The sequence below is a fragment of the Petaurus breviceps genome, unplaced genomic scaffold (genome assembly GCF_028583685.1).
Source record: "Petaurus breviceps papuanus isolate PSGF00001 unplaced genomic scaffold, PetGlider_PUasm1.0 90681, whole genome shotgun sequence".
In the NCBI taxonomy this organism is placed as follows: domain Eukaryota; kingdom Metazoa; phylum Chordata; class Mammalia; order Diprotodontia; family Petauridae; genus Petaurus; species Petaurus breviceps.
In genome coordinates, this window is record NW_027187307.1 from 603440 (window position 1) to 630166 (window position 26727).

Here is a 26727-nt window from a genome sequence, read left to right on the forward strand (position 1 = left end):
TCACCTCGTTTGTAAAAGGCTCTGGCTCCCTTCACCTTTAGAGAAATTGCCAGAGCACCTTATTGGGGGGTGGGGGGAGTGGGGCACACGTGGCTACCTGGGTCAAGCTGGTTTTCTGGCATTCAGTGACCTGGGAAGGAGGCTTTACCTAAGGTGAGTGTTCCTGTGGCCCTGAACAGCTTACCCTAGTCAAAGGAGGCAAGGCTAGTTTGGGCCCAGTTATTCCTGAAGAATTTATTCTCTGTTCCTTGTGTTCATTTCATGTCAGCTAGGTGGTGCTGTACTAGCTGGAGTCAGGAAGACTCATCCTGAGTTCAAATGTGACCTTGGACACTTAGCTGTGTGACCCTGGGCAAGTCACTTCACCCTGTTTGCCTCAGTTTCTTCATCTGTAAAACAAGCTGGACAGAAATAGCAAACCACCCTAGTATCTTTGTCAAGAAAACCCCGAACAGTCACAAAGAGGCAGAAACCACTGAAACACAACAGCATTCATTTCCTTCCTTTGAAAGTATTCACAAACCACTGTTGTAATAATGTATAAAAGAGATTTCCCAGGAATATCTGGCAAACTTGCCTGCCCCATCTACTATCTTCCCTTTGCTAATTAAGTTGGGCTCTTTTGCCCATCTCTAGGCTTTTTGTATTCTCCATGATACCTTAGAGATTAACCATACTTGGTGTGGTTCCTATGCCTTCCTTGAACTTCCTTTTCCCTCAAATATATCTTTTTTAAAAATCGTTCTCATTAGCCTGAGAATTTATTGTAAATCTCAGTTCATCGCTGCTTTAGCCTTCCTAATGTTCCAGTAGGACCACACTCCTTGGCCTACATTCTCATTTTGGGGCCTGACAGTTTGACTTTTTCTTGGTCTTATTTGGGGTTCTCGTGGTCCTTCAAGTTTCTTCATGCCATTTATTTGAGCATACCATTCATTCCCAAAGATGCCCCACCTTCCCTGAGCCAACTGCGATGGTGCCTGAGTTTTTGGCACTCTCCTCACTTTCTTGCAGCTCATCCAGGGTCAGGCTGGGCCTTAGAGCCTGTGTTCAGCGTCGCTGTTCACGTTCACGTCTCTGGTGCTGTTCTCACTGTCTGTTGTCTCCCATGTTGCTCTGGATTCTGCAGCCTTTCTTAGAGGGCTGGAATTTCTGTCTACCACGCTTTGGTTAGCTATTCTCCACGTGCGGAATCATCACTTTGTTGCCAGTACTTTGCTACTGTACAAATTGCTGCTAGAAATATTTTTTGGTATCGGGGACATTTTTCAGTGTCTTCAGTTGACATTGGGAATAAGCATTTATGTGGCTTTTTACAAACATCTCATTTGATCTCAAAGCAAGCTTGGGAGGTAGATGTGGTTATTATTCCCAGTTTACAGTTGAGAAAAACTGAAGCAAGTAGAAGTTAAGTAATAATAATAACAATAATAACATTTATTTAAGGCTTACTATGTGGCAGGCTTTGTGCTAAACGCTTTATAATTCTCTCATTTGAGCCTCAAAACAACCTTGGGAGGTAGGCACTATTATTAAGCCCATTTTACAGATGAGGGAACTGAGGCAGATTGACTTGCAGAGACAGGGTCACATAGCTAGCAAGTCTGAGACTGTATTCAAACTCAGGTCTTGGCTCTACAGCAAATGGTCTATGTACTGTACTACTAGCTGCCATTGGGGCACATGCCTAGCACTGTGAGATCCCCGCTCTCAAGGATGTAAGGTATTTCAGTCACCCTTTTGTTTCTTTTTTCAAATTTCCAAATTGTTTTCCAAAAATGGTTGGTCCAATTCTCATTTCTGTTACCACTGTATATCTGTGGACTCTTCTCCAACATTATTTCCATCTTTTTTTTCCCTTTTGACAACTTGTGGGGTATGAGGTGGGGCCTCAAGGGGGGTTTTAATTGGCATTTCTCTTATTAGTGAATTGGAGCGTTTTTCCATAGGGCTGCTCCCAGATTGCCATTCCTTTGAGAACTTTTTTGTATTCTTACCTATTAGGAGGATGCCTCAGACCGAGTATTTCTATCAATTCCCTATAGCTCATGTTGAAAGATCTTTATCACTTAGATTTGCTCTAAACTCTCTCCTCCAATCAACCATTTCCACTTTTCTCCTGGTGGCACTGGCCTGTCATGCCGAAGCTTTTCAGTTTTATGTGGTCAAAATTGTCTCTTATCCTTTGTGATCTTTATCCCTTTGTTGATTTAGAATCTTCTCTTTAGTCCCTGTTGTGAGATTCCCCCTATTTTCCTTCTGTTTTTTAATGACGTTAGGCACCCACTGTATTCTGCCATGTGAGTGGTTTGTTTCGTGTCCAACTCTGTGACCCCATGTGGGGTTTTCTTGGCAAAGATACTGGGATGGTTTGCCATTTCCTTCTCCAGCTCATTTTACAGAGGAGGAAAAGGAGGCAGACAGGGTGAGGTGACTTGCCTAGGGTCACACATCTAGGAAGGGTCTGAGGCTAGATTTGAATTCTGGTCTTCCTGACTCCACGCCTGGTACTCTATCCTCTGTGCCACCTAGCTTTTTGTTAAGTAGTTAATCTAATCTTATTTTCTTGTACATGGCTTACCAGTTTTCCCAGTGGTTCTCATCATATAGGACATCATCCCAAATAGTTTTCTATTGAGTTTGATTATTTCTGATTCTCATTTACCTAGTCTCTTCTACTGATCTGCTTTAGCAATTCTAAATAGTTTTAATGACTGCCATTTTGTGATATAATTTGAAGTTAGGATGTACACTTCTTTCTTTATTACTGCTATTTTTTGGTTATTTCTCTTGGGATTCTAGACCAGGGGTTAGGAACCTGCACTCAAGGCCACATGTGGCTTTCTAGGTCCTCGGGTGCAACGTTTTGACCAAGTCTCCTTTTACTAAGAGAATTTGTCCTGTGAAGTTTGGATTCCGTCTAAGGGCCGAACTTGAGGACCTAGAGGGCTATATGTGGCCCCACCCCTCTTCTACACTTTTGGTTGCCCCAAATGAATTCTATTACTTTGTCTAGGTCTATAAAATAACTTTAGTGTATCTATATAATAATTTTAGTATAGTGTATCTATAAATTCAAGCAGTGTCAATTTATTACATTGGCATGGTTCAACCATGAACAACAAGGACCCCTCCAATTATTTGTCTTCTTTTATTTCCATGAAGAATGTTTTGTTTTTTACTCATCTTGAGTGAGGCTCGGAAGATTGACTTCTGTATATTTTATGCATTTTGGAGTTATATTGAATGGGATTTCTCCTTCCGATTCCCTCCTGGTTTTTATTGTTGCAATATAGAAATGCTGACTAGTGTGGTTTTATTCTGTCTCCTTTTACTTTACTGAAGTTTTCTAATGGACTATCATGTTATTTGAAAGTAAGGATAATTTTTGCCTTTTTGGTTGGTGGTGTTTCCATTCAGTTTTTCATTTTTATTGATATCTTTTGTTCCCACTCAACCTCTTGTAACAAACATAAAAAAGACAGGTAGGAACAATTCAGAAAAGCATTACAAAGAAGAGGCTTCTGGGTGTCTTTTTGCAATGGCTGGAAGACCTTGATGTTTCCCTTTAAGTTCCTCCATTGTCAGTCTTGGGCACAGAATATGTGGGAGAGCAGAGCGCCATCTTACCTGGGCATCTGACGCTTTTTCACTACTCTGCTTTGGAATTTTTTAACCAATACCAAGTAGTTTTGACGATTATCGTGGTGTGCACCCCATCAGTATATAGCTCTTGATGGAAAGGGAGACCTTGAAGTGTTATTCCCCTTTCAGTCTTGCTTTTTTCCCCATTATTTCCTTTGAGATTCTGGACCTTTGGTTCTGCTCTTTGAAAGCATCTTCTTGGAAGTTTCATTGGCTTAGTATGAAATCTGTAAATGAATTCAGGGAGTGTCATCCGATTTATGGCTTGTCTTCTTTGGTTTCTACGAAGCCTGTTTTGGCATCACATTTCTATATCTTGAGTCTGCCTTGGTAGATTGACTCCCAGCTATGTTAGGCATTTTGGAGTTATTAAGAATACCCCCACCCCCATTTTGCTATTTCCACATAGAAATGTCACTGACTTTTCTGGGTTTATCTTACATCTTGCTTTTTACAGAAGTCACTGATTGTCTGAATTACAGGTTTTTTGGTTGATGTTTTTGTTGTCAGCAAATAAGGATACTTTTATCTCCTTTTTGCTTGTGTTGATACCTGGAATTTCATGTTTTGGTTCTTTGCTATCCCTACCAGCATTTCAGGAACGTAGTGTAGTGTAGCAGAGAAAGTGCCAGATCTCAAATAAGGAAAATGGTATTCATGCCTCCTACGTGTAACAACACAGCTGACATCAGGGCACTTTGCAAACATCTCATTTGAGCATCCCAACAACCATGGGAGGAAGGCCCCACAAACTTTGGGTGCTCCTCACTTGATCTCACTCTGAGTTGGGGTTCTTAAATGTCAGTGGTCATAGTTCAAGCATTTCAAAAAGGCTGTGTCTTAGGGGGCTGTTATCTTCTTAGGAAACATTTTGTTTTTAAAGCCCATTACTAAGAAATATTTGAGAAAGTCTTTTACTCTTATAGCAGGAAATGATGAAAACACAGAGGCCAAGGAAGCTCCCTTACATGGAGGGATAGATTAAGGCCTAGTCAGTGACCAAGGCTCCACACAGAACATTTCTCAGCCTCTGATCATGGTCACAGCATGAGTTCCCAGGCTTTGTACCCACTGGAATCCCTTTGAGGGAGATGCTGGCCTATGAAAAGGAAGCTACCAGAACACTGGACCCGAGGTACCTTGGATGAAGGGAAGAGGCAGATGCTAATGGTGTCCATATGGCTTTTCTTCTTCAACTTTTTTTTTTGCTTTTTGGAGGGGGGGAAAGCAGGGCAATTGGGGTTAAGTGACTTGCCCAAGGTCACACGAGTAGTGTTAAGTGTCTGAGATCGGATTCGAACCCAGGTCCTCCTGACCAGTGCTCTATTCACTATGCCACCTAGCTGTCCCTCTTCTTTAACTTTTTAAAGCTCAATGGGTTTTGGGCCTTCAAAAATCTACAAGATTATAGCTACTGAATGAGTTCAGGTAATCACCCCATGGTCTGTAATGATTCACTGAGCATGTGTTAGCCACTGTGATAGTAATGGCAATTAAAGATTCCCCTGTATTGGCTTGGTTTTCAAATTGATTGTGTTAAAACCCAGAGCTTGTTAATCCCACCTGTGGGATGGACTTGTTGATGTGAAAAGAAAGTCTTGAGCTGGGAGGAGCTGGTGACATAGATTTGGAGAGACAAGAGAGAGGCAGAAGAACTTTTTGGAAGCAGCACCCTCGTGGAGGCAGAGAGACTGAGAGAATTGCTGGGGGCCACTTTGAATTGCCCTGGACTTTTGAGACCTGCCCCCTGAGCTGCCAAGGACTGAGGAGACATGGCTGTTTTGCTGGTACTTTGTCTGTTTTGATGTTGTTTTGCCAGATTTGTCCACTGGTGAAAGACAGTCCTGTTGAAGAAGTCCTGGAACCTGGCTGTTGGATAAGAATCCCGGAGACTGTCCTGCAGACAGAGAGTGAATACTGTCCACTGGTGAAGGGCAGTGCTGTTGTTGCAGGGGTCTGGGAACCTTTCTGTTGGTTCAGAAGCCCTGAAGAAGGATTTTCTTGTTGTATGTTTACAGAAATCTTGGAAGAGGGTTTTGCTAATGTTTTCAGGGGTTCTAGGACTGTTCTACAGACAGAGGATGAATTGATGAAGGGACTGGCAATGTATCTTGTGGCCTTGCTAAGCCTTGTCTCCCCAGGAACCAAGATTGCTGAGAACTTGCCTCGTGTCAAGATGAAGAAAAGACCTCCATTTGGGTATTAAGTGCTGTACTTAAACTTGATGTAACTCTGGGGTAGATTCAATTGTGATCCAGGGGTGGGGAACTTTTGGCCTTTTTGTGTTCTATGGTTGAAAAATGAATGTACTTTACTTATGGTTGGAAACTAATCTCCATTTGAGAAGAGGGGCTTTGTGGTGGACTAAATGAAGGTACAGCCTAGGGGTGGAGTAGTATTTAGACCAGGGACTTTGTAATTGATTGAATGAATGGAAGGTCCTGGGGTGGGGTAGTCCCTGGAGATTATTTAATCACACTTAGTAAATGCTGTGTTTTCAATGATGTCATGTTTTGATCTTCTCTGTGCTTGGTTTGTCACTGAATAAAATGGAGAGCGCCTATGCTGGTATTCTGAACCTTGGGAAGTTGCCTTTCCTTGGCATTACATTACAGCCACCTACAGTTGCTCCATTAGGCTTGACAGGGAAGTGAAGTACCTCACCCAAAGTCACATGACCAAGATTTGTGTTCATGTCTTTGCTGACTGTTCAGTCACCATACTGTGCGTCCGCTTGTCTGCCTGCATGTGGAGAAAGTGGGATGAGCACTCTGTTGGGAGGAAGGAGCCATGCTGCTGCAGGACCAGGAGTCAGAGGCGCAACTAGCTCTTAGGGATAGAATGCACACCTTGGGATGGCTCAGTGCTCTGGATATCCTGACCCATGATGTCTCAGTTTAGTTTTCAAACTGGATAACTTTGGTCATTTACTGAGTGTTGTGTACCTAATTGCTTCCACTGATCCACCCCTCTATTTCTTAGCTGGCACCAGAACGTTTCTCTAATTGCTGCTTTGTACCATAGTTTGAGATTGGTACTTCTTGGCCATCATCCTTTGCTTTTATTTTAACTTATCGCCTTGATATTCTTGACGCATTGGTTTTTCCAGATGAATTTTATTACAATTTTTTCTAGCTCTATAAAGTAATTCTTTGGTAGTTTGATTGGTGTGGCCCCAAATAAGTCAATTTAAATTAGAATTATCATTTTGGTTATATTGGCTCAGTCTACCCATCAGCAATGACTATTTCTCTAGTTGTTTAGGTCTGTCTTTATTTGTGTTTTGTAATTGTGGTCATATAGTCCCTGGGTTTGTCTTGGCAGGTAGACTCCCAAGTATTTTATACTGTCTGCAGTTATTTTAAATGAAATTTTTCTTTCTCTTTCTTCTGGGTTTTGTTGGTAGCATATAGAAATGCTGATGATTTGTGTGGGTTTGTTTTATAACTTACAACTTTGCTTTCTCATTGCCTATTTCTATTCCTTCAACTTCTTCTCTTATTGCTACAGCTGCCATTTCTAGTACAGTATTAAATAATAATGGTGGTAATGGGCATCCTTGCTTCACCCTGATCTTATTGGGAACATTTCCAGTTTATCCCTGTTATAGATAATGCTTGCTCATGGTTTAAGATAGATACTACTTATCATTTTAAGGAAAGCTCCAGTGATTCCTATGCTTTCTAGTGTTGTTTTTTTTTTTTTAACAAGAATGGGTGGTATTGTGTTTTGTGAAAAGCTTTTTCTACATCTATTTAGATAATCACATGACTTTTGTTATTGTTATTGATATGGTCAATTTTGCTGAGAGATTTCCTCATATTGAACCAGCCCTGCTTTCCTACCTATTAGTTCCACCTGGTTATAGTGTATGCTCTTAGTGATATATTGTGGTGATCTCTCTTTTTTTTTTTGGCTTTTTGGAGGGCAATTGGAGTTAAGTGACTTGCCTAAAGTCACACAGCTAGTGTGTCAAGTATCTGAGGCCAGATTTGAACTCAAGTCCTCCTGATTCTAGGGCCGGTGCTCTATTCACTGTGCCACCTAGCTGCCCTGGTGGTGATCTCGTTGCTAGTATTTTATTTTAAAAATTTGTATCAATATCCATTAGGAAAATTGGTCTGGAGTTTTCTTTCTATTTTTGCCCTCCCTGGTTTAAGTATCAAAACCATATTTTTGTCATAGAAGGGGAATTTCATAGGACTCGTTCTTTACCTATTTCTTCCAGATAGTATTGGAATTCATTATCCTTTAAATGGTTGGTAGAATTCACTTGTGAATCCATTGGGTCTTGGAGATTTTTTCTTAGGGAGATCATTAATGGCTTGTTCAATTTCTTTTTCTAAGAAGCAGTCATTTAAGTCTTCTATTTCTTCTTCTGTTAATCTGGACAATTTATATTTTTGTAGATATTCAGCCATTTCACTTAGATTATCAGATTTACTGGAATATAATTGGGCAAAATAACTCTTTAATAATTTAATTTCATCTTCATTGGTGGCACATAATTGTTTTTTCTTCTTTTAAAAATAAAAATAACCAATAGTTTATTTTATTATCCCCCCCAATAAAACCAGCTCCTATCTGTTTAGCTTTCTCATTTTGGGGAAGGTTTGGGGTCCCTCAGATTGGAATTGGATATAGTTCTACTCCATGGATCTGGACGGTCTGTAGTATCCTAGAAATAGGGCCTTTGCCAAGTACAGCAGCTTGGGCAATCCTAATTCATTGAGCCTAGATGAACCATGATACCTTTGTGCTCCCTTAAAGGCCTTGCAAGGGAGCATGACTTTCCAGGTGGGGTCACTTGGATTTCATACCTAGACCACTGACTCATCTTAGCAACTTAACCTTATAGTCTCTTTACTTGTCTGTGCCCAGTAAGTACAGGGACTAATTCAAGAGGGCTTTTCTCCCAGTGAGGTTTTTTTGCCCCATTTAGCAGTGTTTGGTTCATGTTAACTTATGGTGCAGTCAAGTTTTTATAAACTTGTCATATTAGTGTCCATAACACCCTACTAGCCATTGATCCCATGGTCTGGCAATTCCAGATTTGGAGGAGAAGCTTAGGGGGGCAGACATCAGCTCCTGTCATCTACCAGCAGCCACATAGGGAAGAAAGTAATTTACCCCTCAGCTTGACTGTGTCGAATCCAAACTGGCCTGTGGTTTGGCCAAGTGGATTGTGCATGGTTTTCTTCTCTTCTAACCATGTAAGCAGAGTGGGGCCGGGGCTGGGGCTGGGGGTCACAATAACAGGATTAGAATCCCTTTAGTGCAGTCAGCAGGTAGTTCCTTCAGCCCCCTCCCAGCAGACTTCATGACCTCCTGCCGTGGGACTTCAGCCTCCACTCTAAGGCACCTGGGCCAGATATGCCTGGTATGTGGATCTTTAAAGTTTATAAAAGTGCTGTCCACGTATAAGCTCATTTCTGTGGGCAGCACAGTTCAGAAAGGATGTCAAGGTGAAGTCTGGTCAGTGGCCCCACTGGAGGGCTAGAGGAAAGCCCCCAGTTAGGCATGATGGGGAGCTTCTCTGGGAACAATCGAGAACGGTGTGGGATGAGAGCCTCTGGAATACTGATGTCTCAGGCAATGACTTCAGTAACTGGGCACGAATTAGCCCCCTAGGGGCTTGTAGAGCCCACAAGTGCCTAACTGGGAAATAAATGGAAAAACCTGGTTGCTGTGGACTAATGGTGGGAGAATCAAGGGTGGGGAGGGACAGGGAGAGGGGGAGAACGAGAACAATAGAACATGCATCGTGGCTGCCCAATGAAGGGGGATACATTTCTAAGATGGGGCCTATTAAGTTTCCCAGTATTGCAGTGATCCAGCTTTATGGCCATAGCGTTCTCTTCCTTCTGGAGTTTCGAAGTACTTTATGAATACTAATGAAATCTCCCAACACTTGAAATCTAGGCTTTGTGTATAATGGGGGAAAATGAATTTTTGAAGAGTGCTCACAAAGCTCCCATTCTCAGGCCAGTTCCGCCAACATGTGCATCCGTGGGCTCCCTTCTAAGAGTTTCCTTGCTAATTCCCATGTAAGACACTGTCCAATCGATTTCCATTCATAAATATTTATTATCAATAGGCAGCTATGAATGCTTACATTGGAAAAGGGAGGGACAAAACACTTGGCATCAGAAGAGGGGAAGTAGCTGCTTCACGTTGCAGTTTACAACACATCCAAAAATACACACAAAATAAACAATTTTCTTTTACAAGATTTCATTTTTTTTACACTTATATTTAAGGATGACGTTAACTTTGCACTGCTTACAGAAAGTACTAGAACAAAAATGACAGTTAACTCAAATAATGCTTCTCCAAGAGACAACATGAAAGTTTTTGAGGAGTATAGCCCATGATGCCAAGCTGTCATTAAGATGAACATGCCCAACCTCTCTTCTTCATCATTGGGCTCAGAAATGAAGGTTTTACTTTAAATTTAAAGTTCATGCAGACAGTGAAAATGAGATAGCTAGACCAGGAAAAGGGAATTCTTAATGAATGAAACCTTGTCTCTTTTCCTCCCTTTCCCAGGCCACACGATATAAACGTACAAATCGATAAAACTCATTGACCCCCCTTACAAGTTCCCCCAAACCTGGAACACCTAAATCATGATTTGATGGCCCTGGGGTTGTTTTTTTGTGGCCGTTTTGGTCAGCTCCATCTGGAGAGCAGGTGTTTCAATTCCAAGTTTCCCTCTGCACATTGGAGTGTGAGAGAGTGAGAGTGTGAGTATATACTCGATCATGCATGTATTTGGTGGTGGTGGTGGTGGTGGTTGTAGGTGGTGTCCCTGTTTCTTGAAGCAGGGTTTCATCGATTTCAATCCCCCCATCCTTTTAGCTGGAGTTGGGGGTGGCACCTCATGTTGCTATCCCTTGGGCTCCTCTAAGCCAGGCTGGTTTGCTCAAGCAGAGCCCACAGCACCAAAAGCTGCTGGTGTACATCACTGTGTGGCTGCAACAGACTGACTAGCCATGCTGTAAGATAATCAGGACCTCCTCTGGGATTCTTCTCCAGGGGCTGTTGGGAAACAGTCCTGGTATTCTAGTGGTAAATCCTACTGGATTACTTCTCTTATCAGGGATGAAATCTTTGCCAGAAAGCTCCTCTGTATCTCTGAGATCACAATGGGAAAAACCTCAGTGATTCCAGGAAGTCTAGATAAGACCAGCCCACTGAGAGCCTTCTAAACCCTGGTCTTTCTCTGGGCATTGATTTGAAAGACAGCCTTTAAAACTACAGCCTAGCTGCTCTCCTCCCTTCTCTTGTTCTTTGTGACTAGAAGATCAGCCTCACAGAGGCTATTGAAAGAGGATAAAGCATCTCCAAACCCATTTGGAGAATTTTTGAAGAAAAAGACTCCTGGGCAGGGCTTGGCTATTAGCTACCTATTTGGATGCTACTGCTGGTTTTGAGTTCTTTTTTTTTTTTTTAAACAGGAAACAAGCAAAAACAAAATACTGAGGGGAGGGGGTAGTTTTGGTCACCAATACTGTATACCAGAGGCAACATGGTGTAGTGTACAGAGGGCTGGATTTTAGCGTCATAGGACCAGGGTTCAGATTTCAGACATTACTCCTTTGTGACCTTGGACTAGTCTCTTCTCTCTGGGCATCGGTTTCCTCCTCTGACCCCGCTTCCAGTGATTCCCATTTCCACCCAGTTTTGGTAGTCGTTTTGCTTTGAACCCCTACTTCACTACTTGTCTTTCCTCCCTACCCAGGATCCTCTAGGTCCTCAAGTGCGGCCCTTTGACTGAATCCAAACTTCACAGAACAAATCCCCTTAATAAAAGGATTTGTTCTGTAAAACTTGGACTCAGTCAAAAGGCCACACCCAAGGACCTAGTAGTCCATGTGTGGCCTCAAGGCCACAGGTTCCCCGCCCTTGGTCTAGATGGCTCTAGGACTCCAAGGGCTTCTATGAGTACCATCAACAAAGGGGGAAACTAGTCCCTATGTATAATGTTAGTTGTATGGAAAAACATGTTCCGAGAGCATGAACTTAAACGTGAAACTAAGGAATGCAAAGTCCTTGTGTGGTCCAGCCACTGCCAGTTTGTATGCCAGAGGAATCCTCCTGAAGCACCGCTCACTTAGATGTCTGATCCTGCCTTCTTTGGGGATGACTTGCAGAGTACTCCCAAGAAGAACATGTTTGTTACTTACTGGCCATTCCTCCTTTTGGACCCAAACTCTATCTCTGCCCTCCCCCAGTTTCTTATCCACCAGATGTCTCAGGATGACATTTGATTGTTTTCAAAAGTCAAGTCACACACTTCACAGGATGGAGATTTCTAATTCCAAAAGTCTGCTCCAGGTTGGGTGGACCATTACCAAAGGAGGGAGTCCAAGCCTACTATGAGTCAGGCATTGGGAGGAGGAGAGCAAGTCGGTTCTTGGACATCTCTTGCTATATAGAACGAGGCCATATTAATGCCTAATGTATGAAGTGGGAATGAATTTAGAATGCTGGATTTGAAAACATGGAACCTTAGACTTTTAGAAATATTTATTGGGCCTCCATTTTTCCCTTTGCCTCCACATTGAGCAGTAATCAAACAAAGCCTCGCTTCTTCTGAGGTGCTTCTGGTCAATAAATACTGAAACCTAGTTATACAGACAACTAGCCCCTGAGGAGGGCAGGATTTCCAGTGGCATCTGACCCAGGGTCAGTATCTTGGAGCATGGAAAGATGGTCATGGACAGCAGGAGCTTACCTTAGCCAGCATCTGAAACCCAGCCCTTTCATCCAGTTTGAGATCAACAAGAGCTTATGTCGCAACATCCCCGGCTTCTTCCTGAAGGTGTGAAAGAGCACAACCATTGCCCTCCCCCAGATTGTTCTGTCTAATCTCTTGCAAAGTGTCTGTCTATCCAAAGACATGGACTTCTTTGGGTGACTTTGATGGTCTCTGTGAACCCTCTTTCTGAGTGCCCCACTGAGGGCTGGTTAGATTGGTGACTCCTAAAGGTTCAACCTTTGACCTGTGTGCTTGCAGAGGGCTGGACAGTTTGGAGTCCATGGAGAACGGGATGGATAGGGCTTTCAGCCTGGGAGCCCCGAAGTACATTCCAGGGTAAGACACACCTCAGATGCATCCCGACAGGACTGTTTGGTTCTGCTCAATCACCTGCACTGTGAGAAGAGCCTTTTGACCATGTGAGTTGAATGGCTGTTACATCTACTCAGGCAAAGACATTCATCACATGTGGGCCAAGTTGTGGGCTTTCCCCCACATTGCTTCCACTCATTCACGTTGTGATGGGCAGATCGCTTCGGACTTCTCTAGGCCATGCGGCTAACTCACTCAACTCGATTCAATATCTAAATATTCAAATTTTTGATATGTACATGACTTTCAAATGCCAGTAAAACACACATGTACATACAGACACACACATGTGTACACCTTACACTGTTAGGAAAAGTAACTGAGGGAGAGAATAACAGAAAGGGCAAAGACACCCAACCGTTGAGGGCAGGCAGGAAGCATCCGAAAGCAGAGCTCAAGGGCCCACGATGCCTGGGAATTCCCCCCTTTGCAATACTCTCTCCCCCAGTCTGGCAGGAGCCCCGACCCGCAGCACCTTCATGGCAATCCTAGGCCACGTTTTAGCACAGAGAGAGTCACATCTCAAGTAGGTGGTAAGGCTTGCAAGACTGACACTTAAGTTTCACCATGAATGCTAGTTGAAAGTTAGCAGATTGTTGCTTGGTTGTCTCTATTTTACAGGTAAGATAACCTGAGTGCTTTATTTCTTCTTTCTTTCACAAAGCCAACAACCCCCAAACTTGATAGATCTCAAGTTTGTGACAGTCACAACAGACTCTACTGCATGCACTCATTTGGGTGAGAATGACTTTGAAACTGCTTCTTTCCAGAGGAAGGTCAATCTCCCTCTTCTAGCCTCTCTCCCCAACAAAAAAGCTCAGTGCTCAGCCAAAGAGACTGAGGAGCCAAGATCATAGAGAAGGGAGGGGTAGGGATGGGGTGCTGCGTGGACAAAATGGACCCACACAAAACAAAGCAATGCATAAGCCACTTGGGGAGGAAAAGAATAAAGGAGCTCCTGGGGATGCATTTGAGGCAATGTCTCTGTGCTGAAGCCAGCGGTAGAGCACCAAATGGCAGCTTCTACATCAGCAAAGTGGGGGGTGGGGACCTAGAAATCGAAGCCAAAGAAGGAAGTCATTCTGGTATGGTGATCAAAGAAGGTGGGTGTGTACGTGTGTAGCTACTGACTGCTCTGATAAGCCGGATTTGAATGGTACCTGATGCAATGGGCACAGTACCAGTACTTGGAAAACCATTATATTTCCAGGTCTTTTCAAGAGTTCCATCCAATGGGAGCTCTTCAGAGGCCAGCGATGCTGCAGTTTTGTCTTTATATCGCCAGTGCTCAGCACAGTGCCTTGCTCAGAGCAAGAGCTTCATAAATATTCGTTAGATTGGACTAGTTTGGATTGGTAGAACAGACCAAGGTCAAGGTCCTGGGGAAGGAAATGACTTGGCAAAGGAGTACCTAATTTCCCCCCACAATTTCGTTTTACAGTACAAGGGGTATGTGTGTTCTCTGGGCCAGGCTCCCGCGTGCTCACGGTGCTCACTAGAAGATCACACGGAGTTGGTGCAGCAGACGGTCCCCCCTGGACAGCACAGCTTGGTGGCAGCCTTGGGAGTCCTTGGGGAACAGGAAGGACACTGTCGTCTCGGATTTGAGATAAAATGGCAGCCAGAAAAATTCACTTGGCCTGAAAGTCTGAATTAGGTCACAGAAGTCAGAACTAGTCCCTGCATCCTGGGGAGATGAGATGGCAACATTCTTTAAGTTGATGCATTTGTGCTTGGAATTCTGCACCTCTCTTTGTGCCCTCAGAGCAATGGCTGGAATTCAGGGAAGGTCCACACTCAACAAGTTTCTCTTTGGACACCATTCAGAAGTTTTCTTAGGAGATTTTTCAGTCTAATAGTGAAATGTAGTTGGGATGCCCAGAATGCCTCCTGGTTGGTAGAATGCATGCTACTTGAGGACAGGGACTGCCTTGTGTTTGGTCTTCTCTTGACTGCCTGGAAAGCAGCAAGACCTGGATTTGGGTCCTCCCTCTGGTACATATTGTCTGTGAGACTTGTGGCCCCTGGTGCTCAACAGGAGCATTGGTGGAGAAGCTCCCTTGTCCAATTCCTGTCCCTAGTGCCTAGTACAGGGTCATGCAGGTGCTAAAGAGATGTTTATTGAAGCTTTATTTTTCTCACACTAGCCCTTCAAAGCCAGGCAGGTCTTAGTATCCCCATTGTAGAGGTGAGGACACTGAGGCTTAATTACTTGCTGAAGCTCATGAAACCAGCAGGTGTCTCTGTCATTATAATGAATTTAAACCAAATTCAGGGTCAGAGAGGAGATAAGTAGGAAGTTGAATTAAGCTGCTTAATAATGTGCAAGAAAAGTTGATGACGTTTATATACAGTCACATTCTGATGATTTGATAGTGGGGAGGAGCATCTGGTTCTGGAATAGATATTTTGGCTCTAAATTTTGTGATGGGTCTCTGTACTTTAGGACATAAGAAAACAAAATGCAGCTGGATTACACCTTCCCTGGGACCAGAGATGAGGGCGAGTGCTGTGGCTTAGAATGTGGTTCTTGGAAGAAACTGACTCTTAGTATAGGGCAGGGATCTATATCCCCATATATAGGTCCTTTATAGTCCTTTATATATATAGGTCCTATATAGGGCCTTTATCCCTCCCAAGCTCCATGCAGACCAGAAGTCAATGGGGGCATCCAAAGCAAAGCACTTGCCATCTCTTATGTTATCATGACCCCAGCCTAGTTGATGAGAACTTAATGTTTGCCCACATATAAGGCCTCGGGGTTGAAAAGAAAAGTCCTGACTATGCACAAATGGTGATCCAAAAGACCAGTTGTCAAGAGGGTCTAGGCTTGGGACTTTCTGCTACTGATCTAGCCACACAGCCATCTTGGAAAAGAATGGAGTGTTGCCTATTTCCTGGTGCCAATGTCATCAACAGAGTGAGATCCAGGACAACTGTCCCTGGTTTATCAGCAACAGATGGTAGCAAGAAGGCTGATTTTCTCTTCCAAAGATGTATGTATATCCTTGAAGACTGGGACAATAGGTTGCAATTTTGTACCATCAAACAGAATGGAAAAGATAATTCTGGGATCTGTTGCTCAGAGTAAATTTGCCTTTTCGGAGCACCATATCTGGGATGTGGGGAACCTTGCTACTAATAATGAAGCTAGGGTTATTGGCAGAGCATTTGTTAATTGGGTTTGGGGGCAGCTGCTACTCTGGACTTCTCAGAACTGTAGGCCTCTCACCCCCTGGCTTTGGTGCAGACTCTTGAGAGCACATCCTTGGGGTTTCAAGTTCCCTGATCCATTGTGGTTCTGGGTTGGGGCCTTCCTCTGAATTTGGACCTTTCGTTTGTTCTGTGTGGAACTTCCTCTGGGGTTGGTGTTGCTGGTTTGGGGTTTTTTGATTCTGTTGTTGTTTTCAGGAAACAGTCAATTAAAGTGACAGGTGCTCTTTGTCAGATTTTGACACTTTGGCAAGATCTTTTTAATAACAATATTACCCCTCCCCCCCAACTGCTTTTTATCTAGGAAAATCTTTTGCTTGCAAACTCGCCACAGTAACCATCATGGCAGCCAGTGGAGGAGCTGCAGTCATCACACATCAGAGTCTGGTAGCTACCCCACAGAAACTCCCCCCCCCCACCTCTACACCTAATGAAAGCACCTTGTCCAGCACTTCATCCTTTGCTAGGCATAAATCACTGGAACACTTCAGCAGTCACAGCTTGGTGAGAAAAGGGGAAGCTGTCAGCGGTGGCTTGATGAGAGCCTTGTGCGCTCTGCCAGGGAAGATGCGGAGAAGGTACCCCTGGGCTGCCCCCCTGTGAGTGAGTGCCTCTGGGTAGCACTGGACAGCAGCAAAGTCATGCCTGGAGAGTTAGCCTCAGCCAGTGGCTGGTGGGACTTTGCTCAGGAGCTCCTACACATTGGGAGGGGATAAGAGGGGGCAGGGTGGGAACCTAGAGAACACAAGAGCAGGAAAAGCGGTGCCGAGGCTTGGAAAGTGCTTCTTGGTGAAGCCCTTCAGTTAGTAGCAAAGATGAGCTCAGCATCTATAGGTAGAAAAATGGCAAAAACAAAAGAAATGCACCAAACATTGAAGCAATAATGAAAGCCAAGTGGGCGGCTCTGAAAGCAGGTGGATTCTGGGGGCATCAAGGGAGTTAGGATTCAGAGCCCCCTTCCCCCCCCCCCCCCCTCTAGCCAAGAAAGACAAACATCGTGCCCAGCTTTAAAGCTCAGAGCCGAGTTGTAACGTGGTCTTCCTGTCCATCCTTCCATCTGTTCATAAGCAAGTCACAAGCCTCCCCCCATGAGTCAGACACATCCTCTGTGCAATCAAGCAGTTTGGAGTTGGATGTACAGATGCTAGAAGCATGATGGAGGGAACTGGAGGGCGCGAGAGGGCATTCACTGCTCTGGCCACAGGCCCTTGCACTGGTGCTGGGGGCACATGCCCCTCCACCAAAGTCTGCCTCTGACAGGTTGCTCTCACTTTTTGAACAGCTAGCCTCTCCCCTCTCTGGATCCATCTGGGAATATCTGCTGTCTTGCCACCTGTAGTGGGGCTGAATGATTCCATCTGAAATCGTGTACATCGGCTCTGCCCTGGGCTCAGCCAGATGCCCATTCATCTTTGAGAACAAGAGACCCAGTCTCTTGAAAGACTCTTTCTTGGAGCTTGCAAATTTCTGGAGTGGGCTGCTCATAAAGGAGTGCTTCCTGGGCCCACTGGTTTTCGGCTTCACTTGAGGAGTGGGGGCAGCAGCTGCACCCCTGCTACTTGTCTTCGGCGTAGTCTTGATTGGGGCTGACGTGTCCCTTTTTTTGCCAGTGAGGTTAAAAGAAACACTCTTGGATTTGGCCTTTTCCCCCCCACTACCATCATTGCCATCATCCTTCTGGGAAATTTCAGTGCTGCTTGTGGAAAAGCTCCTTCGTTGGGATTTGCGATTGCCCAAGAGGTCAAGCACCTCATACCGAAAGCTGGAGATGTCCTGCTTTAACTCCTAGGGTGGTAAGAATAGGCGACATTTGTACAGAGGAAGAGGTAGTGTGTGTGTGTGTGTGTGTGTGTGTGTGGGGGGGGAATGACTGGCCTAGGGAATGTCAGAGACAAACTCGAATTCCCAGTTCCTGACGCTAAAATTATATCAATCTCCGAGGCGTCTTTTGAGCTTGGTCATTCTCAGGTCAGGATTGGCTCTCAGTAGCCAATGTGAAATTGGAAAATTTGCCTTTAGTGCCTTTCTGCATCCCTTATTGGTCCCACCTGTGCCCTCTCTGGTGTCTTAACTCCACCCTTGGCCTCCACTAAGGTGTTGGCTTAAGGCTGTGATCCCTTCCTAGGGTATCTGTATTTCAAATGGGACTCATGAAGACAGAAATAAATATATTTAAGGTCAAAGGAATGAATCAATAATGGTATAATGTGACAGGTGATGAAACTGGTGTTTTGGGGGCAGAATGGAGTGAGGTTGGTATTGGACAAATACCCCCTCCCCCTCGGTGCTGGACTGTAGAGATTTCTGAGAGAGGCTGTGGATTCTAGCTGGGCTTTGCTGTCATATTCCACTGCCCCGAACTTCCAACCACAGCTTTGAATACAGGGGAAGAAGTTGTACTCTATTATTGATGGGCTCACATTACCTTAAAGTTTTCTTCTGTCAGCCCCTCATTTGTTTTGGAGCTTCTGATCATGGCCGCAACGTATCTTTTCACCAAATTCCGTATCACTTCCTGGAACATAAAGCAGAAACTGCACTCACTTCCTTCCTCTTGCCTAGCTAGCTCTCACCCTGGGATTGTCTGCTGTAGAAGTTCACCAAGAATTTCAGCAGAAATTCTGTCTTAAAGGTACTGTGGAGCTCTTGTTTACGTCTGCAGATTCCTACCATGAACAGAGACTCATAAAGCCACCTGCAAAGCCAATCTCTTTAACTCAAACAGGTCTCCCATGGTGCTTAGCTCTGTTGCTGTCCCGTGCACTCACAGTGTAATATTGTAACTAGGGAACGTCTAGAGAGACCCAAGTCTGGGGGGTATAGACTGTAAGTTCTAGCAGTTTGGGGGATTTGGCCTCTCAAGTATGGCCAAAAGGGGGCCCAAGTTATAGCTGATGAGGTCTGGATGGTCTAGTGGCTGGAAGGGATCACCAGGAAAGCCCCTCTGGGGAGGGTGGGAATTTTCCTGCAGTCACACAGGCACCATGTAGCAGAATTGACTTTTGAACCTAGATTCACTGGCTCTAAATTCAGAGGTGTTCCTGTACCAAGGATAGCTGCTAACCCCCTTCTAAACAAGCTCTAAGCTGCCCACATGGACGATGTCTTATCTAAAATTGCTTTTGCTTCCCTGTCCAGGGTGCTGACCAGATAACTCAAAGAATCCCCTGCCTTCTGGGATGATGTTGAAGGGAGGCGGTAAGGTAGCCCCTTTATCAAAGTAAGTCATCCAGAGCTTGGTCTGGGCACCTATATTGTCCTATTGAGGTCTTACTTCCATTGGCTTGTCAGAGTAATTCCTTCTCTAGGCTGGTTACTGCTAGTGGTCCAGCCTAAGGCTGTTTCTAGTTTGGTCCTCGGTGGGACCATCCTTTGTAAACCAACTTCATTTACAGAATAGTGGGGACAATCAAAAACTTCTAGGTCTTATCCTGTCTGTGGCTATTGCCACTGGTGCTCACCGTTTGAATCCAAGGAAGCTGTTACTCTGATATCTAATGCCCATGGAATATTCTTCTTGCCTAAGATTATCCAAGGAACTGTGGAAACAATGGGGAGGAAACAGCCCTCCAAAATAATGTCTTCTCTGTTTTTCTTGCTTAGGAGGCCAGGCCTAGTTTTCACTTTTGGTTTGGACCTGGCATTTGATCCCTGCAGAGAACTTTCATTGTGGAAATGCTTTCCACTGAGGTAACCAGGGCACACATCTAGGCTCTACAGGCTTAGAGAGTTGCCTGGGGTCACTGAGAGGTGAAATGACCTGCCCATGATCACAATCATGTCACAATGTTTAAGGGGTGTTCATTCACAATGAATCAGGGATTCCTGATTCCAAGACTTGCCCTTTATTCCCAACAACATGGTGCCATTTGCAAACTAAGTAAAGGCTAATTTTGTAAAGGAAGAATCAGTGCTAAGTCTCGGTGAGGCAGAATTCTCCCACCTTTTGTATAGCATTCTAAATTGATGATTCTCTGGCAGGGGGGAAATGGGTATGGGGCTCAGTTACTGGTTATTTTGGGCTTGTTGGAGCATCCCAAGATGAACTCTCCAGCTGTTGGATTCCCATCTGCATGTTTTTTGCTTTTTTGGAAGGCAATTGGGGTTAAGTGACTTGCCCAAGGTCACATGACTAGTTTTTGTGTTAAGTGTCTGAGGCTGGATTTGAATTCAGGTTCTCCTGACTCCAGGGCTGGTGCTCTATTCACTTCGCTACCTAGCTGCCCCAAAAGTATGACCATGTAGAACTTGTTTCTGAAGTTTCATTTAGTTCCTTTTCTACCCCATCTGCATTTTGCCTTGGTCAAAGTTCGTGGTGGCCACGTAGGGAAGAGTAAGCCTCCAATTTTATTATTCAGCTTCCACTGGATCCAGTCTAACAAGGGTTAATTTGTGTGTACCATGTGGACTGGCCACACACACTGGATGCTTACATTCTACATGCATTCCATTTTTGCTGAGCAATATAAAGGTAGGTTTGAAACTGCAAAACCAGAAAAATCTCCCAGCCACTCCACTTGGAGGAGAAAATTAGGCCCAAGATGTGCCCACAAGCACTTCGAGCCTCCTGTTCCTGGCAGAAATGATCTTATACAACCAGATATGTTGCTTCCAAGCTGTGGGAGCTGGTCAGGAGTTCTTGGCATGGTGCCAGATGTTATAGGGCCTTACCTGGTAATTCTGATTTTGAATCAGGCTGTCAGCATGGCGTTCCTAGAATCACAAATGAACACGGGCATTACACCATCAATCCCCCTCTCCCACGAACTGCCAAATTCCTCCCCAGGGCCAAGGAAGGCAGTAGGACACAAACTCAAAGTGTTACAAGTCAGAGAGAACAGGTGCTGCCTGGAAATGGGCAGGGTACCACAGAGCCCTAACCCCCCCCCCCTGCCAAAGGAACAGCCTTACAGTGAACATTTTCAGGTTCCCATGTTTCCTTCCATTTTCTGTTGAGCCCCGCTTCACATAAAAATGCCTGTGGAACCACTGGCCAAGGTAGCAGAAGGACTTGGGGCTTGGGATGATGTTGAAGGGAGGCGGTAGGGTGGCCCCTTCATCAAAGTAACTCATCCAGAGCTTGGTCCGGGCAAATTTCCACTCAATGTCTGCATGATCCTGAGAGACAGAGACAGAGAAAAAGAGGGAAAGAGAGAGGAAGAGAGGGAGAAAGTGAGAGAGAGGGGGAGAAAGTGAGAGAGAGGGGGAGAAAGTGAGAGAGGGAGAGAGAGGAAGAGGGGAGAGGGGGGGGAGGAGAGAGACAGAGAGAGAGGGGGAGACAGAGAGAGAGAGAGAGAGAAGGAGAGGGGTAAGGGAGATGTCCCATAAAGAACAACACTTTACCTTGTGGTACTTTCAGTTGCCCCAGGTCACATGTGACCAGCTGCACAGTCACAAGACCCAAATATCACAGCTTTAGAGCTCCAAGTGACCTCACTCATCATCTAGGCTTCCCAGGGGAGGAACCTTTGGCCCAAGCTGGAATTTGAACACAGCTCCATTAACTCTGAAGCCAAGTTTCTTTTTACTGTATTGTGGGTGCTAAAATCCATGGAGGATTCATGAAAGGAAACAAGTTAGTGTTCTATAGATGGGGACTGACCAAGTTCAATCTCCCAGAATCCCGGATGACTTATGCAGAAGGGAGAGGATACAGTCTGACTCTCCCTCCCCTCCTCCCAGCCCTGAATTTACCTAGTCTCTTCATTTCCTGGGTGTCTGGTCTTGTAGAGTTCTGTGACTAAGCCCTTTTTAATTAGTTTCTCGGGTGCTGCAATATTTCGAGAAAGTGGCATGTTTGATAGGCCATGTGTAATGGCTGGGTTTGTCAAGAAACAAGGAGCTCATTAGTTGGAGACTGTATTTGTGTATTTCCAAAAAGTATATAGAACCCCAATCATGTGTTGGCATTCCACTGGGCATTTGTCCCAGCCTAATATCCATACTGTAATTGTCTCCCAGGCTAAGGACCATTGTCTCATAAGATAACTAGGGAGTGGGATGGGGAGAGGAGAAATCAAAGCCATTTTCTGCCAATTGATTTCTTCCTTATTTCAAATTCATAACCAATTCTATCTCCTCCAGAAAGTCTCAAGCTTCCAGGAGTTAGGGTTAGGCACCATCATAGTAGCTAAGACTGATATGGCTTTGCAAAGTGCTTACCATCATCCATTACTCACTTGACCCTCACAACGACCCTGTGAGCTAGCTGTGATAGGTTTTTCCAGAGTAGCAAATGGAGGCCCAGAGAGCTTAAATGATTTGTCCAGGAATGTGAGGTTAATAATCGTCAGAGGTTGGGTTCAGCCCCAGTGAGTTCTTGCATTTTAAAGGAAGGACCAAGTCTGATCCTTGTGCACTGAATGTGACCCGGGTTATCTAGCAGTTACTCCAAAAAGGAAACACTTCTGAGTCTGCAGTTTCTCTTGTATGTGTACAAAAACCCCAGATAGATTCATCTACAGAGACAGAGTCTTTTCTGTAGCCATAGGTCTTCTAGACCATGGTGGCCACCCTGTTTCTCCTCCCAATAAGCTTGCTTTTTTAGGATCAAGTGACTTTTCTTTTCTCATTAGCATGTCAGTGTTCAGAGAGAGAGCTCTGGATTTGCACAGGAGTTTAATAAGACCCCCCCCCCCACCAGCGATGGGCCATTTGTTCCTTACCAGGCACTTTTATATTTTGTTCCCTTCTGAGTTGTTCTAGTCTTGGGCAGCTGAGAATTCTGGAAGAGGGCTTTCCAACAAAAAAGGATTGTCATACATGATATAACCTGCTCTGTCTTTCCTAAATCTGGTAACTGGCACTGTCCTTTCAGATTGGCAATGGAACACTTCAGTCAAACTTTGAACCACATCTTTAAAGCTCTTTGGGGCAACACATCACTCGGCAATTGTGGTATGGGACTGGTGGGATTGGGTACAAGGCCCATATGTAGACAGGGCTTGTGTTGAGTTATAGACATGCTTCCTCCCTCCTCTTCTCCTGTGCCGGAGTGCTGAGATCTTCCTCTATGTCTGTTTCTGTCTCGTGTATGTGGGTATCTTATGATGGTGCAGTTAGTGGTGCGTGGGGGCAATTGAGAAATGCTTCCTTCCTTGTTTCTTCTGAGAGAGACTGCTAGATAGCTGAGCTAAGAAAGCACTAGCATCCAAAGAAGCGTCGCCCATGTGGGCTGCTCTAGAATGCAAAGAGGAGAGAGGAGGTTGAGAGTCAGAGGAAAGGGCAGAATTTGGAGATTGGGGCTGCTGAGGAAGAACTAAGAGATCGCCAGATTTTGTGAGAGCCGGAGGAGGGCACGCAAAGCTTGGACCGAGGCGAACACAGACTTTGTGCAGTTCTGAGCCTGGAGGCTGCCAACTTGGTTTTAAGAATGTTATCACCATATCTTACCATAGTGGGTTTCCTTTGTATGACTGCATTTAATTTTATGCATTTAATAATATTATTCTGAGAAAGAACAATGGAGTCTGAATACAGATCAAAGCATACTCTTTTCTCTTTGTTTTTTCTTGTGTTTTTTCCCTTTTGCTCTGATTCTTCTTTTGCAACATGACTAATGTGGAAATATGTTTAATATGGTTTTACACGTATAACCTATATCACATTGCTTGCCGTCTCAGGGAGGGGGAGAAGAGCAGGGGATGGAGAAAAAATTTGGAACTCAAAATCTTAAAAAAGTGAATGTTGAAAACTAACTTTATGTGTAATTGGAAAAAAATACTATTAAGTGGGGAAAAATATTATTCTGAGAGGGAATCCATAGGCTATACCAGAGAGGTCCATGACACAAAAGAGGAAAGAAGACCTGGTCTAAAAGGACCCCAACCTTCCGATGAGACTGGGCAGCAGGTCCTTCACCAGAGTGGACTTTGGGTGTCCGCCTTTACTGTATGAAGACCGACAACTTGAACAATTCCTTCTGGTTCTACATCTAGGATTTCCTATGGGCTGTCGGGAGGGGGTGCTGAGGCAGAAACCATAGCTAAAAGACAATTGGAGCAGGAAGTGGCAGGGTGGAGACAAGGCCACTCAGCCAATGGAAGGGACAAAGTCCTTGGCCTTGACACGTTCTAGCCAGGATTCTGGACTTTTTGTTGGTCAGATGAGCTGGCCACAGGCTGGGATTTCGTTTTGTCCTTTTTGTTTCTCTGATCCTGTATTTTTCTTTCTTTCCCTTTTACTCTTTTTCTTATGCTTCTGTTTCTTACCATTCCTCAAAAAGAAACAAGTCTTCTTTTTATCTATTTTCTCTTTTTCTTCTTTAAATGAAACAAAAAGTTGCCCTCTTTTCTCTTTCTGTTTCTCCTTCCTTTTCCATCTTTCCCTTTTATACCTTTCTCTCTTTCTCACTCTCTTTTTTTGATTTTTTTGGAGGGGGAGGGCAGGGCATTTGGGGTTAAGTGACTTGTCCAAGGTCACACGGCCAGTAAGTGTTAAATGTCTGGAGGCCGGATTTGAACTCAGGTCCTCCTGACTCCAAAGTCAGTGCTCTATTCACTGTGCCACTTAGCTACCCCCCTTTCCCCCCGTCTTTTCTGTACCTCTTTCCCCCTTTTCCTAAGAAAAACAGAAGCAGAGATGCAGAGGCAAGCCTGGAAGGGGCCTGATCAACTCGGAGGGCAAGTTGTCCCACCAACCACAAGGGCCACTACCAGGCCTATCACCAAAGGGCTGGGACTGTAAATAGCAAGGTAAGAAGCAAATACAGGGGCCCCTGTCCCAGAGAGCAAATACTCCTGGGGCTACCACTTCATAGCCCAGAAATTAAAAAAAAAAAAGCCCCTATCAGGACCTCTGAAGACCAGGATGACAGAGTGAACCTCACCTGCTCCAAACCCCTCCCCCCCTGAAAACATAGTAACTCTTGCCCCAGGGCAAAACCCTCTACAGTAAAGGCTTGGGATCCCTAGAGGAAGGGAGTGGCTAGGGCCCTGCCTCAAAATGAGTAAAGCAGGCTACAAAGACTTTGGAGTCCTACTATCCTCAGAGGGAGGAACCAAACTCAGAGGGAGACAATGTGGACTCCACACCCACAGCTGAAACATCAACAGGGAATGGATCCCAAGCACAGAAGGCTCTCCTAGATGAGATCAAAAGGAACTTTGAAAACCAAATGAGAGAGATATGACTAAACAAAATGAATAATTCTCTCAAAACCAAAATAGTAGAATTAGAAAAACATTATAATGAAGAAAACATCTCTCTAAAAAGAAAAGTGTATGATATGGAAAAGGAGCTCCAAAAATTAACCAAGGAAAATGATTTGCTAAAAACTAGAATCAACCAAATTGAAACAAATAACTCTATGAGGAACCAAGAATTAGTCAAACAAAACAACAAGAATGAAAAATTAGAAAAAAGAGGTAAAATATCTGAATGGAAGAATAACTGACCTGGAAAACAGATCTAGGAGAGATAATCTGAGAATCATAGGCCTACCAGAAAATTATGATGAAAAAATGAGCCAGTACAACATTCTCCAAGAGTTCATTAAGGAAAACTGCCCTGAGATACTAGAACCTGAGGGTAAAATAGAAATTGAGAGAATCCACCGGACACCTGCTGAAAGAGATCCCAAACTGAAAAGTCCTCGAAATGTTGTGGCCAAACTCCAGAACTACCAGATAAAAGAGAAAATACTTCAAGCGGCCAGAAAGAAACAATTTAAATATCAAGGATCCACAGTGAGGATTGCACAGGATTTGGCAGCCTCTACACTGAAAGATCGGAGGCAATGGAATACAATTTTCCGGAAGGCAAAAGAGCTTGGGTTACAACCAAGGATCACATACCCAGCGAGACTGAACATATTCTTCCAGGCAAAGAGATGGTCATTCAACGATATAACAGAGTTCCAGACCTTCTTGATAAAAAAGCCAGAACTCAATGGAAAATTCAACCTCCAATTACGAGATGCAACAGTGACTTAGAAAGGTAAACAAGGAAAACACACACACACACACCCTGCTATTTGATAAGAGCAAACTGGTTATAGACAAGTAGAGTGAGTATAGAATACATAAAATGATGATTAAAAACAACTTATAAAGGGCTACAAAGGGACTGCAATGGAAGAAAGGGAATGAATGAAGTGGAAAAGGGTAAATTATGCCACACAAAGAGGCAGAAAAACTGTATAGCAGAGGAAAGGAAGGGAGGGAGATGGGAATCATATGAGCTTTTTCCTCATTGGTTCTGGTGCAAGGAGGGAATAACAACCAATTAAGCATAGGAATCTATGGAGAAGAAACCCCAAAAAGTATCATTTTAGAGGGAAAGAGGGGAGGGAGAGGAGCTTTGCATGAGATTTGTTCCTGTCACTCTTGGTGCGAAGAAGAAATAACATACTTCATTAAGTATAAAAATATCCTACAGGCAGTAGGAGGGGGAAAGGGATACAAAAGGGGGGGAATGGTTAGTAGGGAGGGAAAAAGTAAGGGGAAATGGGAGGAAAAGGGAGGGGGGCCGATAAGGGAATACTGAGGGAGGTGGTGGTCAAAAGGAAAACTATTAAGGGGGGGAAGGGAGAAGGGAGAAGGAAAAATATGAACAATAACAGGGGCCGGAATAGGATGGAGGGAAAGAAACAGATAACAATCATAACTGTAAATGTGAATGGAATGAACTCTCCCATAAAATGGAGATGGATAGCAGAATGGATTAGAAATCATAATCCTACAATATGCTGTTTACAAGAAACACATCTGAAACAGAGGGATACACACAGGGTA

At 44.3% G+C, this 26727-nt stretch overlaps 1 protein-coding gene across 1 annotated transcript in view; it reads right to left on the bottom strand.

Moving 5' to 3' along the window:
• Nucleotides 1-26727, bottom strand: part of TRPC5 (transient receptor potential cation channel subfamily C member 5) — an 80122-nt gene that overhangs the window by 216 nt on the left and 53179 nt on the right. Inside the window, exons 6-9 of the mRNA XM_069065285.1 lie at nucleotides 20906-21112; nucleotides 20666-20707; nucleotides 18420-18509; nucleotides 17096-17779 (exon numbers count right to left, since the gene is read on the bottom strand). Of these exons, the coding sequence (XP_068921386.1) occupies nucleotides 17096-17779; nucleotides 18420-18509; nucleotides 20666-20707; nucleotides 20906-21112 (1023 nt within the window). The remainder of the gene's footprint in view (nucleotides 1-17095; nucleotides 17780-18419; nucleotides 18510-20665; nucleotides 20708-20905; nucleotides 21113-26727) is intronic.